The 14,459-nt window shown below is 38.7% G+C and overlaps 1 protein-coding gene across 1 annotated transcript in view; it reads right to left on the minus strand.

Moving 5' to 3' along the window:
- Positions 1–5,985: 5,985 nt before the first annotated feature.
- Positions 5,986–14,459, minus strand: part of rs1b (retinoschisin 1b) — a gene marked incomplete at both ends in the record, with an annotated part of 12,328 nt that continues 3,854 nt past the window's right edge. The window contains 3 exons of the mRNA XM_081386567.1: positions 5,986–6,138; positions 7,211–7,406; positions 11,593–11,734. Coding sequence (XP_081242693.1) covers positions 5,986–6,138; positions 7,211–7,406; positions 11,593–11,734 — 491 coding nt within the window. The remainder of the gene's footprint in view (positions 6,139–7,210; positions 7,407–11,592; positions 11,735–14,459) is intronic.

Here is a 14,459-nt window from a genome sequence, read left to right on the forward strand (position 1 = left end):
ATGCTATGTCCTCTGTATTGGACACCAGGACTCGGCTGTAAAAAAAAAAAAAAAAAAAAAAAAAGACATTAGACCAAAAAAAAATGGACTTTTCATACTTTTCATAAATATGATTCTCAACTAAAGATTTAACGGAATGAATTGATATACCATTTTACTTTATGCATCATGTGGGGATAAAATAGCCATAAATGGGTTTGTTCTTGGGGCAACATGTAATGAAAAAAGAAGTGTAATAATGGGAGTAATAACTGGTGACATTTTTATAATATCTAATATTTCATAGGAATATTGATATATCATTTATTTCCCTATCCACTTGTTGCGTCTCCTGAAATTCCTGAAAGTCCCATAACATTTTCCTGAGACGTTAATTTATGGCAAACCATTTGAAAATTAGTCAGATTTAAATAATTACAAAATATTATCAGATTTCCATAAGAATGCTAAATTTGATAATTCAGTCAAGCTCACATCAGAATCGTTTACATATTCTGCTAAGACAAGACTAAGCTCAGAGAGAGAGAGAGAGAGATGCAACAATGAAGACATGTACACAAACTGTGATGCCTCAGGCTGTCCCCATTGATGGGGTTCTTATAATGTCTTTCTGATCACCATCATACACTGTAAAAAATTTCTAACCCTCTCAAATCAAACATTTCAAGTGACCGATAACATCTAAATTTTTCAATTGGCCCAAGTGAAATTCTGTAAATTATAAAATTAAATTGACAGATTTTCACTTGGGCCAATTGAAAAATGTAGATGTTATCGGTCACTTGAAATGTTTGATTTGAGAGGGTTAGAAATTTTTTACAGTGTATCCTTCCTTGACAATCATTAATGTTTTAGGATATGACGACAGACAAGATTTGCCTGTATGCACTATGTCCTAAAATGATTGTGTCTCCCCTGAATTTGCCTTTGTTTAGCATCTGCACTGCCTACGGGTCAGTCATAATGCGTATAGATGAAAATACTGATGCGCTAATGAAATTACTCCTGAGAAATTTCAGCGGTTTAAAAATGCACAATAGGTCTCTGTGCATAAATACATAAATAAATAAAAATAAACAAATCATGTAATATAATTTCTAAGCTGTTTTGAACACACACACACACACACACACACACACACACACACAGGTGGCTCCATAAAATTAACTAATCTCTAATTAGCTCAAAAACTGTGCTTAGTCGTATTAGATTTATACAAAAGATTAAATCAGCACTTTTGTCCATCCACATGAAACATGTCGACAAAGTTTGTCACAAAAATTTGTGAGTGTTTAAAAAAAAGAAACTGGAAATATTTCATCTATTTGATAAAGATTCCAAATGTGAAGGCGTCTGTGTGTTTGATGCAAGCGGCAAAATTCTGATCTGAAAAATGAAGCCTACCCGGAAGTGTGAAAAACTGCAATACATCGAAAATCCGCTAGAGGAAGGTCCCAAAAGGGAGCAAATGTCCATAGACCCCATGTTAAAATGTCTGTTTTCACAGCATAAATTCACGTTTTTACAGGTTGGTCCCATGGACTTTTATTGTATTTTTCGATAGGTTCCGAGTGCCTGACAACTGTGAGGGGGGTGAATTTTTTTCTAACTCGTTAGTTTAGATCGTATTTAGATATAAAATGTATGACAAATAAGGGCGTGGTTAACTTTGATTGACAGCTTGAAAACGAGCATAGGCTGCGCCGAGTGGAATTCCTGAAATTTGACGTCTCGGCCATGATCTGACACAACACATCATACCACCTCTGTATCCTTTCTGAACAAGATTTTCCAAAGATGGCGCCGCCCATACCCCCCATAAACGGCCTCAAAACCGTTCTTCAGAAAGTCTATGGGTGACGTCACAGACGCTTTGTCCATATTTTTTACAGTCTATGGTTTGATGCAGCTCTGGCATGGATTGTCAGACGAGGACTCCACATTGCTCTTATTTAGATGAAGTTGTATCTTTTAGAAAATCCGCACACATTTTCAGGGATGAGATGTGCCTCTGTGGTCCATGACGCCGCATTAGTAAAGTTCGTCTTGAGCGAATATTTCATTTTACTCGTCTTAATTCAAAGCCTGATCTTACTTTTTCTACTTTTTTTACTTTTCGTGTGTCTCTCGAACTATCCTTAATCAGTGTGGAAACACACAGGGTGAAACCCTTTATTGAGGATATACTATCAGTTATCTACTCAAAATATAGCCTATGTAGAAGTTTAAAATGTAAGCATTGTGTGTGTGTGTGTGTGTGAGTGCATGTGTGTGTGCAAATATTAGTGTATGTGTTTGAGTGTGTGTGTGTTCATCTGTGTGTGCGAGTATGTGCCTATGAGTGTGATTGTCTGTGTCTGAGTGTGTATGTGTATGAATGTGTGTGTGTGTGTTTATGTGTGTGTGTGAGATTGTGTGCAGGGTTCCCACACCTTGGTTAACTTCAAATTCAAGGACTTAATGTGGGGACACGTTTGTTGTGTCCAACAACAAACGTTGAGGTATTGTTTCATGCACGTGAACGCCATGGCAACGTACAAAGTAGCCTACCTCACGCGGGAAAGCATAAATGCGCGTAACTAACGTAAATCAAGCAAGCTAGTATGCATAGGCCATTAGCGGACTGGAGGGAATATGGAATTTATTCCAGAAAAGTACATGCACAAAATAAATCAAGGACCTGTATCTAAGTATGTTTATTTTCAAAAACTTTCCAGGGCCTTGAAAACATTTTTTCAGATTCAATTTCAAGGATTTCAAGGACCCGTGGGAACTCTGTGTGTGTGTGAACAGGAATTGAGGGTGAAACAGGAATCACTATCAGCCGATGGTTCCTTAAAAACATAAAAAGATAAAAATCAAAATGTGAACGATGTGATACCGTAGATTCTTACAGCTGTTCAGCAATCACCCATAACAATAACAGGGCAGAGCTAAAACAACACCCTGCAGAGTGGCGAAATGGTGATTAATGGCTCTATTCAGATGCACTTATGGCACATTGTGGAAGATAATGTGTTAAACTAAGTTAATGGCTTGTGTTAACTTAAGCTACTTTAACTGTTCATAAATCACCCATAACAATAACACGGCATAGGTAAAACAATAGCATGAAAATGAGTGAAATGTCTCTATTCAGATGCACTTTATGGCAGACCGTGGAAGATAATGTGACAAATGAATTTAACGGCTTGTGTTAATATGTCGAGTTACTTGTAAGTAGACCCATCTGAACAATCAGTGGCCACTTTAAAAAAGACAAAGTGTTTCTTTTAATTCTGAAATTTTAAAAACATATACATTTGTTTATTTACCCTGATAGATTTGAAGTGCTCTTCTTTCTTTTTAAGCAATGTAATTTTTTTTCCATTTTATTATGCCAAGCCTATAGTTATTGTCAATTTCATGACTATTTGCAATGCCAACTAATGTTACTTTTTGCTCTACTGTAAACAGGACATATTCTAGATGCTAGCACATCACATTAACTGCCAAATTATTTTGGTACACACACACACACACACACACACACACACACACACACACACACACACACACAACACAGGTCGTTTTTGTTTTACTATGTACTATTGAAAAATAACAAACAAGTTTTCTAAAGACCTCGATTGCCAAAAAAGGAAATCTTACCTGATATGAATTTGTCAGCAATATTTAGTCATCAATAACATTGCAATATTGTTTTAATACATCATCTCCTACATGATAAATAGGCTATCTTATTTATTGAAATGAGTTACTTCAGTAACAATAGCAGGTTCTAGATCCAGCAAACACAGAACCTTCCCTTATGGTTCCTGATTGTTTATTTTTTGGGGGGGGAAACAAATAAAAACATTCTTGTAACCAAAAATGAATCTTTCCAGATCGTTGCAGTTTTTTTTGCAATAACTTAAAGGAAACCTGGAAAGATTGTTCTTTAATTGTTATTTTTAGATGTATCTTTATAACCTTTTATAGCTTTCCCAGAATGTTGCACTGAATGTTTTTGTGAAAACCTAAAGAGAACCTATAAAGAACATTCTGGCAATGTGTTTCAGATTTGAGATTTGAGACATCATTTTGAGACTTGATTTAGTCTTCAGTTTTGTGTTATACCTGCTAAACTCAACACTGTGAATGGGTTGACGTCTCTAACCTGGAGTGAACACTTTTCAAAAAGACCTGAATTCAGTGTGTGAGTTCTCTGGCTATCTTCAGAGCTTTTTGTTGTTGTGTTGTGTTGAGTGAGAAACAGCTGGTTACAGGCTTCGTCTGGTTGTTCGTTCACAGTTTTGAAGAAGCCCAGTAGTTGTGCAGATGTTTAATGTTCACGTCTGTGATAAACAGTGACTCAATTAAGGAATTCATTTGAAATTTATTCAGTTGTCATTACAGAAAGACAAATAAAAAGACTATTCGTTTCAGATCAGTAAGTCGTTTATAAGAATATCCCAGTCTTGCTCGTCAAAAGTGGTTATTTGTTTAATTTTGTACATACAGAAGGTACGATTATAAAGTAATATTTACCTACTGATCTGAGACCAGTTTCCAGTGTGTTTGACTTTAGTACTGTGGTACATAAAGCTGTTGGACTCAGTGGCGGCTCGTCAGTCGAGGCACGGCCTACCCAAAATGATATGTCTCAGAATGTGTATTTCTTGTTTGTAATTTCACCTCTGTGTGCCGAATCTGCGAAACGCGAGTCTGAAGGAATAGAGAAAGGGAAGGAGAGGCAAATCCATAGCCTGTGACTTGAGCCTCCGTTGGTAAAAAAAAAAAAATGTAGCCAATCACCATTGAGTATTTCACTCTCAGCGATTAGGAGTGTTGAGAAAAGTAACATGGCAGACGAGGCTAGCCTCTCTTGGTATATCAACCAATCATCGACGAGACGTAAATTACGTGATATTAGCTTGAACCGCTACCGCTGATGTAACTAGCCGGCAAACCCCAGTAAGCAATTTTGCGTTTGAAAGACATCTAATAGCCGTCCAAACACAGCCCAGACGTCTAAAACAAGGAAAACCACTTGTCTATTCTTGGGATATGGTTTAAACGTCTATTAAATTTTCACTGACAGCCCAAATTTTGCCTTGTTTTAGACGTCTGGGCTGTGTTTGGACGGCTATTAGACGTCTTTTAAACGCAAAATTGCTTACTGGGTATGGAGAGTAGAGATGTTGAATATTTGATCGCTAATAAATTTACTAAACTACCATTCAAACAAAAGCTACAAATCAAAAATAAAGTTAGACCCCATGCCTAAGGTGGATATAGGCTACAGCATTCAGCTTCACTAAACGACTGAACGTGCTCTTGTAACACGGACGTTTAAAAGGACAGGAGGAGGGATTTATTTGCTGCAGGTGACAGGCTAGGACTTGGTGAGTGAACTTATATAGTGTCTTCTTCACTGCAAAAAATGCTTCTCTTACTTAGTATTTTTGTCTTGTTTCCAGTCCAAATATCAAACATTTCTTAAATCAAGATGCATTTACTAAAGTACTAAATTACATTAGATATTAAGTCTTGTTTTCTGTGGAAATTAATCAAAATTAAGTGAGTTGATGCGTAAAATAAAGCAAAATGATCTGCCAATGGGGTCAGAAAAATAGTGTTGTAACCTTCTTACCCCATTGGCAGATAATTTAGCTTTTTTTTAAGCATCAAATCACTTAATTTTGATTAATTCCCCCGGAAAACAGGACATAATATCTTATGTCATTTTCCTCATCTAGTAAATGCATCTTGATTTAAGAATTTTTAGATATTTGGACTGGAAACAAGACAAAAAGTAAGAAGATCATTTTTGGCAGTGTTGATGTCTGTGTCATTTTCTATAAATATTCCGGTATATAAGTGATCAAAAAAGCCATTTTAAGGTGCTTAAAAACTCTGAGTGCTAAAATGTAGTGTGCCTCTGTTTTGAGGATTATGCCTCCTCTGTTGTGCAAGCCAGCGGCCGCCACTGGAGTGCCTCCTGAATCACACACACTTGTTCATGCACATGAGCAGCTCCAGGCGGATGGCGATGCGTGTGTGCCATCCCAGAGGAAGGATCCGCAGGTATCGGGTCACGATGGGCGGGCGCAGCAGGTTCTGGACCGTGGAGGACCGGTCCGTGTTCCCGTAGAACACCTGACGGAGGAACGCAAGCAGAGAACAAGATTATTAAACTGTGGGGTATCAAACCGGGCGCATACGTGCTGAACAACACAACCTGGCAGATGTTTGTTATAAAAAGCATTGTCAGATGCATAGATAGAGAGAAAGATAGATAGATGGATGGATAGAAGGATAGATGGATAGATAGATGATGGATAGGTGAATAGATGATAGATAGATAGATAGATAGATAGATAGATAGATAGATAGATGGATGGATGGATGGATGGATGGATGGATGGATGGATGGATGGATGGATGGATGGATGGATGGATAGATAGAAATATGGATGGATGGAGAGATAGATGGATGGATGGATGGATGGATGGATAGATAGAAATATGGATGGATAGATAGATAGATAGATGGATGGATGGATGGATGGATGGATGGATGGATGGATGGATGGATGGATGATAGATAGATAGATAGATAGATAGATAGATAGATAGATAGATAGATAGATAGATAGATAGATAGATAGATAGATAGATAGATGGATATATGGATGGATGGATAGATAGATAGATAGATAGATAGATAGATAGATAGATAGATAGATAGATAGATAGATAGATAGATAGATAGATAGATAGATAGATAGATAGATAGATGGAGAGGTGGATATATGGATGGATAGATAGATAGATAGATAGATAGATAGATAGATAGATAGATAGATAGATAGATAGATAGATGGAGAGGTGGATATATGGATGGATAGATAGATAGATAGATAGATAGATAGATAGATAGATAGATAGATAGATAGATAGATAGATAGATAGATAGATGGAGAGGTGGATATATGGATGGATAGATAGATAGATAGATAGATAGATAGATAGATAGATAGATAGATAGATAGATAGATAGATAGATAGATAGATAGATAGATAGATAGATAGATAGATAGATAGATAGATAGATAGATAGATAGATAGATAGATATTGAAACTGGACAGTAACAGAGGTGAGTCGGTGAGTTTCTCTGAGAGTTTTCAGAAGACTCTCTATGGTTGTACTGGTGTATTGAGGCTTTACCCTGTTGTTCCCGGTCTGGTCTTTGTAGTAGACCCAGTTGAGGTGCTGGTGGGTCCGGTACTGCAAGCTATATTTGGTGGTCCACTCGTCCGCATCGCAGCGACCCTGAGTCATGATCCCGGAGACCACTTGAGTGTCCTGCAGGTCGATCTGGAGCCACTGACTCGCGTCCTGGGCTTTAGACAGCCAGGCACAGCTGAGACCGAGAGGACACACACTTTACATGCTATAGTCAAGTCTCCTTCATTTATACAGCGCTTTTAACAATATAGATTGTTTCAAAGCAGCTTTACAGTAACAGTAAACAGTTAAATTACAATAACAGAGATTGTTTTGGCTTTACAGCAGCTCTAGAATAAAGTTATTGTCCAGCTAAAGTTAGTTTTGATCGAAAAATTTGTATTTAGATTTATAGGCCAATATATCAGTTATCAGCTTTCAAATATAAAGAATTATCGGTTATCGGTATCGGCCAACATTTTCAAATCGGTGCATCCATAATTATTAGAGATGCACCGATGTATTGGCCAACTATAGGCCAGATATTATTTTCGCTATCGACCGATTGTTTAAAAACAGCCGATAATCAGTGCCGATTATATCCTGAGGGTGCAGAGAAATGTGTCAGAAAACTGAGTTTTATACAAACATTTCAGCTTTTATTTGAGTGTAAATATTATAACTGGAAATAAATAGCAGTTATATAATAGCTCTGTTGTTAATTTTAACCTCTATTATTATAGTGTACCAAATGAGAAGGTTCCCTGTATAGTGTGCAGCATTAAGGGCCGTACACACCGGGACGAATATCGGCGCGCGTTATTCGCCAGCGTTTTTCAACGCGTTTTTTGTGTTCACACCCAAGCGGATTTTCACTGACGATGAGCCGAGTGAACATGCAAATTCATTCCCTGACATTAGATGGCGCTTAATGTAAAACAGAAATACCCCGGTACACAAGGTGGCGCTGCGCAACTTTACGCTTCTGACACTCGCTTGTCACTCAGAAGAAGAGAGCAAGTCATGTCGCGTTTGTCATATAGTTCTTTATGTTCCGACACCAACGAGATCAGCAGCTCTACATTCATCTTGCCTTGCATGTTCCTCGTCTATTCTTCCCGGCAGTGTTTAGACGCTTTGGCGTATATCTTCTTCGCCGTTATGTATGTGTGCTCGGCAAGACCGTTTTGTGTTTGAGCGCACCCAAGTTGTGTTTTACTGTAACTTCAGAAGCTCCAGACACGTGAGCAAAAGCGCCAGTCTCATTGGTCGGATAGTTTTTGACGCGGCGCGTCAAACCAAAAAAAAATGAACCCGAGGCGTTTTTTAAAAAATGACGCTTTTACGCGTGGCGTTTTTCGCGTCGGTGTGCACACTCACATTGGCGCCCTTTGTTTATTCACGAGGCGTTAAAAGTCAACGAATATCGTGCGCGAAATTCGTCCCGGTGTGAACAGGCCTTAACTGTACCTTAAAGGGGTGGTTCGGGATTTTTGACATCGGACCTCATTTTTAAGTCAGCCTGGTTGTTATTCACCAGTGGAGACATTTTTTAAAAAAAATTATCCAGTCCTTATATTTGGATAGTTAGCCGATGCTAGGCTAGCGCGAGTCAAGGGTAGATGTTAGCCAGCCATTAAAAACCGTTTTACCCACTCCACAGTGCACCAAACGCAAATCAATTATAACACTAGACTATCGATGCAAATGTCCGTTGAGAGAATAATGTTAGAAATCAAACTTACCTTTCATCACATTGCATTAGTTATAATTTGTTCCCTGTAATCATAAGCCTTGTCTACAGCAGCAGCGGAGTGATATTGATTTCCTAGGCAACCGAGTGAGCCAGTCCACACAGGTACTGCACACACTGTAGTGCGCGTCTTTTCTGTGTTTACTTTTTGCCGCATTACTAACTGGAGCAAAGTAAAATTCCGCAGCTGCTGAGAAACTAGTTCCTTTGGGATCATTGAGATGAAAGGTAAGTTTGATTTCTAACATTATTCTCTCAACGTACATTTGCATCGATAGTCTAGTGCAGTGGTTCCCAACCCTGTCCTGAAGGCCCCCCAACACTGCACGTTTTCTTTGTCTCCCTACTCAAACACACCTGATGCAACAAATCAGCTCATTATCACATGGGTTAATTGAGCTGATGAGTTGAATCAGGTGTGTTTGATTAGGGAGACAAAGAAAATGTGTAGTGTTGGGGGGCCTTCAGGACAGGGTTGGGAACCACTGGTCTAGTGTTATAATTGATTTGCGTTTGGTGCACTGTGGAGTGGGTAAAACGTTTTTTAATGGCTGGCTAACATCTACCCTTGACTCGCGCTAGCCTAGCATCAGCTAACTATCCAAATATAAGGACTGGATAATTTAAAAAAAAAAATGTCTCCACTGATGAATAACAACCAGGCTGACTTAAAAATGAGGTCCGATGTCAAAAATCCCGAACCACCCCTTTAAGAAAAACTAATATACGGTATCGGCATCAGCCAATATCATTCTAAATAATCGATTATAGGAATCGGAGTAGAAATTTAGTATCGGTGCTGATTTCACTAATTAGTTCTCTCTCCTGGCTGAAAAACTGTGCTAATTAGCAAATCCAGGTGATTGGAACAAAATACTGAGGAGGACTTTTACTTTCTGAACCTGGACTTTACACATCTGATTTTAATCAAGTACTTTACAAGTGCTTTAGTCACCACGTCAAAATAAGTGTACTTTTGGTTTTCACAAGCGACACCAGTGTAACCAGTTCTGACGCAATGGCAAAAGTTCGAGTAAAGCATGTAAACTGTTCTGTCGTTGCTGCACAGACGAGCAAAAGATGTCACAGCTGTCGTATAGAAACCTCAGGGAACTGTGTCAACTTGTGTATAAGTTAAACATGACGGTTCATGCAAGTTGATGAGATAAATCAATGTAACTACACAATAACTACATAAATGTTAGGGCTGGGACTCGATTCCAAAAAGAATCGATTCCTCGATTCCGAGGCGTTGGGAATTGAGAGTCGATTCCAAAGGTTGGAATCGATTCCATTAGGGGAATCGACTCCTCTTTAAGATTTTTTTTTTTTTAACACAAACCGCAGCCAGTTGCTGAATTCATCTGTCAACACAGTCACGTCACCTGTAAAGAAATAAAGTTCAGACTGCTAATATACAATAGTGGCCACGCGACCTAGGATACATTTATTGCATTCGCCGCGTGAGCTGGAGGAATGGTTACTGTGGGAACAGTGCTTGTGTGTAGGGGTGCGTGCGAACCATAGACGGTGCGAACATTATAGTGTGCACGTGACCTACGTATGACACAGACAGAAAAGAGCTCTTTTCGTGCTTTATTTGTGTCGCCGCAGGTGTGCGTGTAAAAATAGTTTATATGTGTAAAGGCCTAAAAAAAGTGAATATGTGTAAAGGCCCTAAAAAGAGTTTATAGGCTATGTGTAAAGGCCCTAAAAAAAAAAAAGTTGTGTAAACTAAAAGGCCTAAAAAGTTTGTAGCCTATGTGTAAAGTGTGCATGAGTCTGTTCCTGAACAAAATGCTTTTAGAATTTAACAGGAATTTTAGCTATAGTTTAATGATACTGGATGAAATATATGTACCACAAATAAATAAAAATCGATCTATCCACATACAAGTGTATACACTTAGTATGTGGATAGATCGATTTTATGTGTGTGTGTGTGTGTGTGTGTTTAGTTAGGTATGTATGTAAAATAAAATCTACCGCATGTATATGGTGAACATATTCCTAGTCTTTGCACTGTACTGTCTACACCTGATGCAGGAAGCACGACGTGACAAATCCCCAAAGTAAATGCCTCGTTCTATTTATGACCAAGCACTCGCAAGTCACAATACATCTATAGGAAGGACAAATGGATTTGCAACGGTCGCTTTGTCACGCCCGGTGTAGAGAGTTTCTTGCTGTGTGGCACGGTAAGACGCAACAATGTTAGACATGCTGTTGGTATTAAAAAAGAAAAGAATCGAAAATAACAGTGAGGAATCGATTCCAAGAATCGATTCTTTTCGATTCCAGAAACAGGAATCGGAATCGGAATCGATTCCAAAAAATCCGGAATCGAACAGCCCTAATAAATGTATCCACTAACCATCCATAAACATCCAGGTGTGTCTAAACTCTTCCTGAGTCTCTCCGTAAGGCTGCACTCTCTACATTTATTTCTGAGATTTTGGATGAGTGAGATTGGCCTGTTTTGTTATTGCCGGAGTATCCTAACCTTAACCCATGTAGTTACCTTACATTAACAGTGCTTTCTTAGGTAAGTGCACGTACTGTAAAATAAAGTGCAAGCGGATTAAGCACACTTCTTTTTCACATGGGCAGGTTTTTCTGAGACACTTACCCAAACCCCTGGCTGTTGAGTCTGGCTTTATTTGGGGTCCAGGAGGAGAACCAGCCGATGTACTGGTCCTGGTTTGAGCAGGTGAGCTGATCCGCCCTCACCGATCCGGCCTCGAATCCCAGCGGTTTGTGGTAGGGACACTCTGAGGAAAAGAGGAGCGGAAGCGTCAGATCATCCTCAAAATGTGCCAGAAATCTCGAGAACATCATCCTGAATGAGATTTATATGATACAAGCAACATCCACCTGTTCCTGGAAGTCAAACTGAGGTTTGGGTTTCGGTCCCTCGACAAAAACCTGATAGGATTTTTCAATGGTTTTTGGATTAATGCAGAAACCAACACAAGTTTATGATACTTGCACGTTTTGTTCATTATGATAATCTTCTCAACAACTTTGTAAAGTCTAAATACAATCGGCAGAAGTAAACGGCTAATCGTTGGCTATAAACAAACTACACTAAAGTCACTCGACTTGGGCCAAAATTTAAACAGTATCTCCTCCTAGAGTTTTCAAGCTACAACCACCAAACTCGGCTCAGACCTTCAGACTGCTCTGACTCTGTGTGCTATATTTTTTCGAACTGATCCGACTTACGATTTTTGTTAAACGGACAATCAAAACAATGAAAAGTCATGCAAGCAAAATGCTAATTCATGCTAGCAAAGTGGTAAATCATGCTAGCAATGTGTTAAATCAGGCTAGCAAAATGCTAATTCATGCTAGCAATGTGTTAATCATGCTAGTAACATGTTATGAAAGTGTTAAGTCATGTTAACATGTTAAAACATGCTAATAATGTGGCAAATAATGCTAACAACATGTTAAAACATGCTAGCAATGTGTTACATCATGCTAGTAACATGCTATGAAAGTGTTAAGTCATGTTAACATGTTAAACATGTGGTAAATAATGCTAACAACATGTTTAAACATGCAAGCAATGTGTTAAATCATGCTAGCAACATGCTAATTATGTTAAACACATGCTAATCATGCTAGTAACAGGCTAATCATGATAAAACATGTTTAAACATGCTAGCAATGTGTTACATCATGCTAGTAACATGCTATGAAAGTGTTAAGTCATGTTAACATGTTAAACATGTGGTAAATAATGCTAACAACATGTTTAAACATGCTAGCAATGTGTTAAATCATGCTAGCAACATGCTAATTATGTTAAACACATGCTAATCATGCTAGTAACAGGCTAATCATGATAAAACATGTTTAAACATGTTAGCGACAAGCTAAAACATGTTAGCGACATGTTAAATCATTCTAACAACATGCCAAAACATGTTAGTGACATGTTAAATCATGCTAACAAATTTGTTAAAACATGCTAGTAACATTTTTTTCGTTGCTTTCTCTGAGTAAAACCTTCAAACTTCATGCTGTTCAAAATTATTTTAAACTTTATAGACCAGGCTTTGTCAATCCAACCTCAACGTTTTTCATAAAACTTCACTCATCTAGTTGTAATTGAATGAGTCTTCTCCAGCCTGAATGAAGATCAGGAGTCCCGTTGGTTGGCACGAGTGGATCTCCAGCAGTTTGTGAGGGTGCAGGACTATTTCAGGCCCGGTAATCTGGGCATCACATTCATTAGTCATGAGATTATCCGCTGGCACTCTCTACTCTCTCTCAACTCTCAAAGTCACTGCTTTCTCGTTCTGATGGTGTCTCTGATGGCCAGCTCGTCTCTCATCGTCTCTTGCAGACCGTCCTTCTAGTTCTCTTGTTCCTTGTCTTTTAATATTTTGATTGTATTGTTCGCTACTCTGTCAAACTGAGGTCAGAGGGCGGTTCATGTGTCATCAGTTTTAGCTGATGCATCATGGATGATCGTTACTCATGTAATCGCTCTAAACTAAAGCCTCTTGGCTTCATGCCCTGGATCAGTTAGTGTGCACTTCTGAAGGGAACAAGTTGGACCAAGTTAGTCCCTTGGTTTGTCCAGTTATGGCGTCCCATCATAAGTCACATGATTTTTTAGATGCCCATCGATGAATTTATTGGGAAAATGTGTTTCCGCTGTAGTTCATGCGCATTTTTTTATTGGATAACATTGTATCCGACTTAATCGAGCTCAGACGTTTTTTAATTTTTTCATTTTATTTTATGAACTAGAACTAGTGATAGTCTGCAATTATTTTACGGACTGGTCTAAAGTTGCATAAAACTGAGGTTATATTATTATTATTATTAGTGGTGCTTACCAAAGGCAAGGCATCACTAGTGTTCTCTTGCATACTTATTATTAAGTTGGCTTGAGAGATTCAACTTACTAAAATCCTATTTAAACTTATCATTAGTGGTATAGCGAAAAATTGGGCGAAAAATCCCATAGATTTAACATTGAGACGAATTTTGACGACTCGTAGCTCTGATTAGCCTGGAAATCCAGACCTAAATCTAAAAGATTAATGGTCTGGTGTCGACTAATGAAAATCGGCCAGCTCGAGGGGCGGCACCAAGCATGCATTTGAAAATCTCACTGCACACAATTGGATAACACTACGACCAATCACACCAAGTTATCGCTTAGCTACCAGCGGAGCTAACTGGGAGATTAGACTCTTGCCGTATACGGTCGGCAAAACAGCAAAAACGCCCTTCTTGCAAAAAGCCAAGTCTAACTTGTTCATTGTAGCGGCCAAAGCCGTTTCAAACAACTGGTGTTCATCCATAGCCATCTTGCTATGTTTACTAATGACTTCGACTTTGCAGCGCTGTCGTCTTCTCTTTAGCTCGCCTCTGGCCCGCCTATATCAGATAACCCGATGTGATTGGTGCAGCTCAGATCGAGGGGCATATTTAATGAGCATCATTACTCGACACCAGAGTAACTGGGTGAGCAAA

This window comes from Scardinius erythrophthalmus, assembly GCF_964197995.2.
Source record: "Scardinius erythrophthalmus genome assembly, chromosome: 15".
Taxonomy (NCBI): Eukaryota; Metazoa; Chordata; class Actinopteri; order Cypriniformes; family Leuciscidae; genus Scardinius; species Scardinius erythrophthalmus.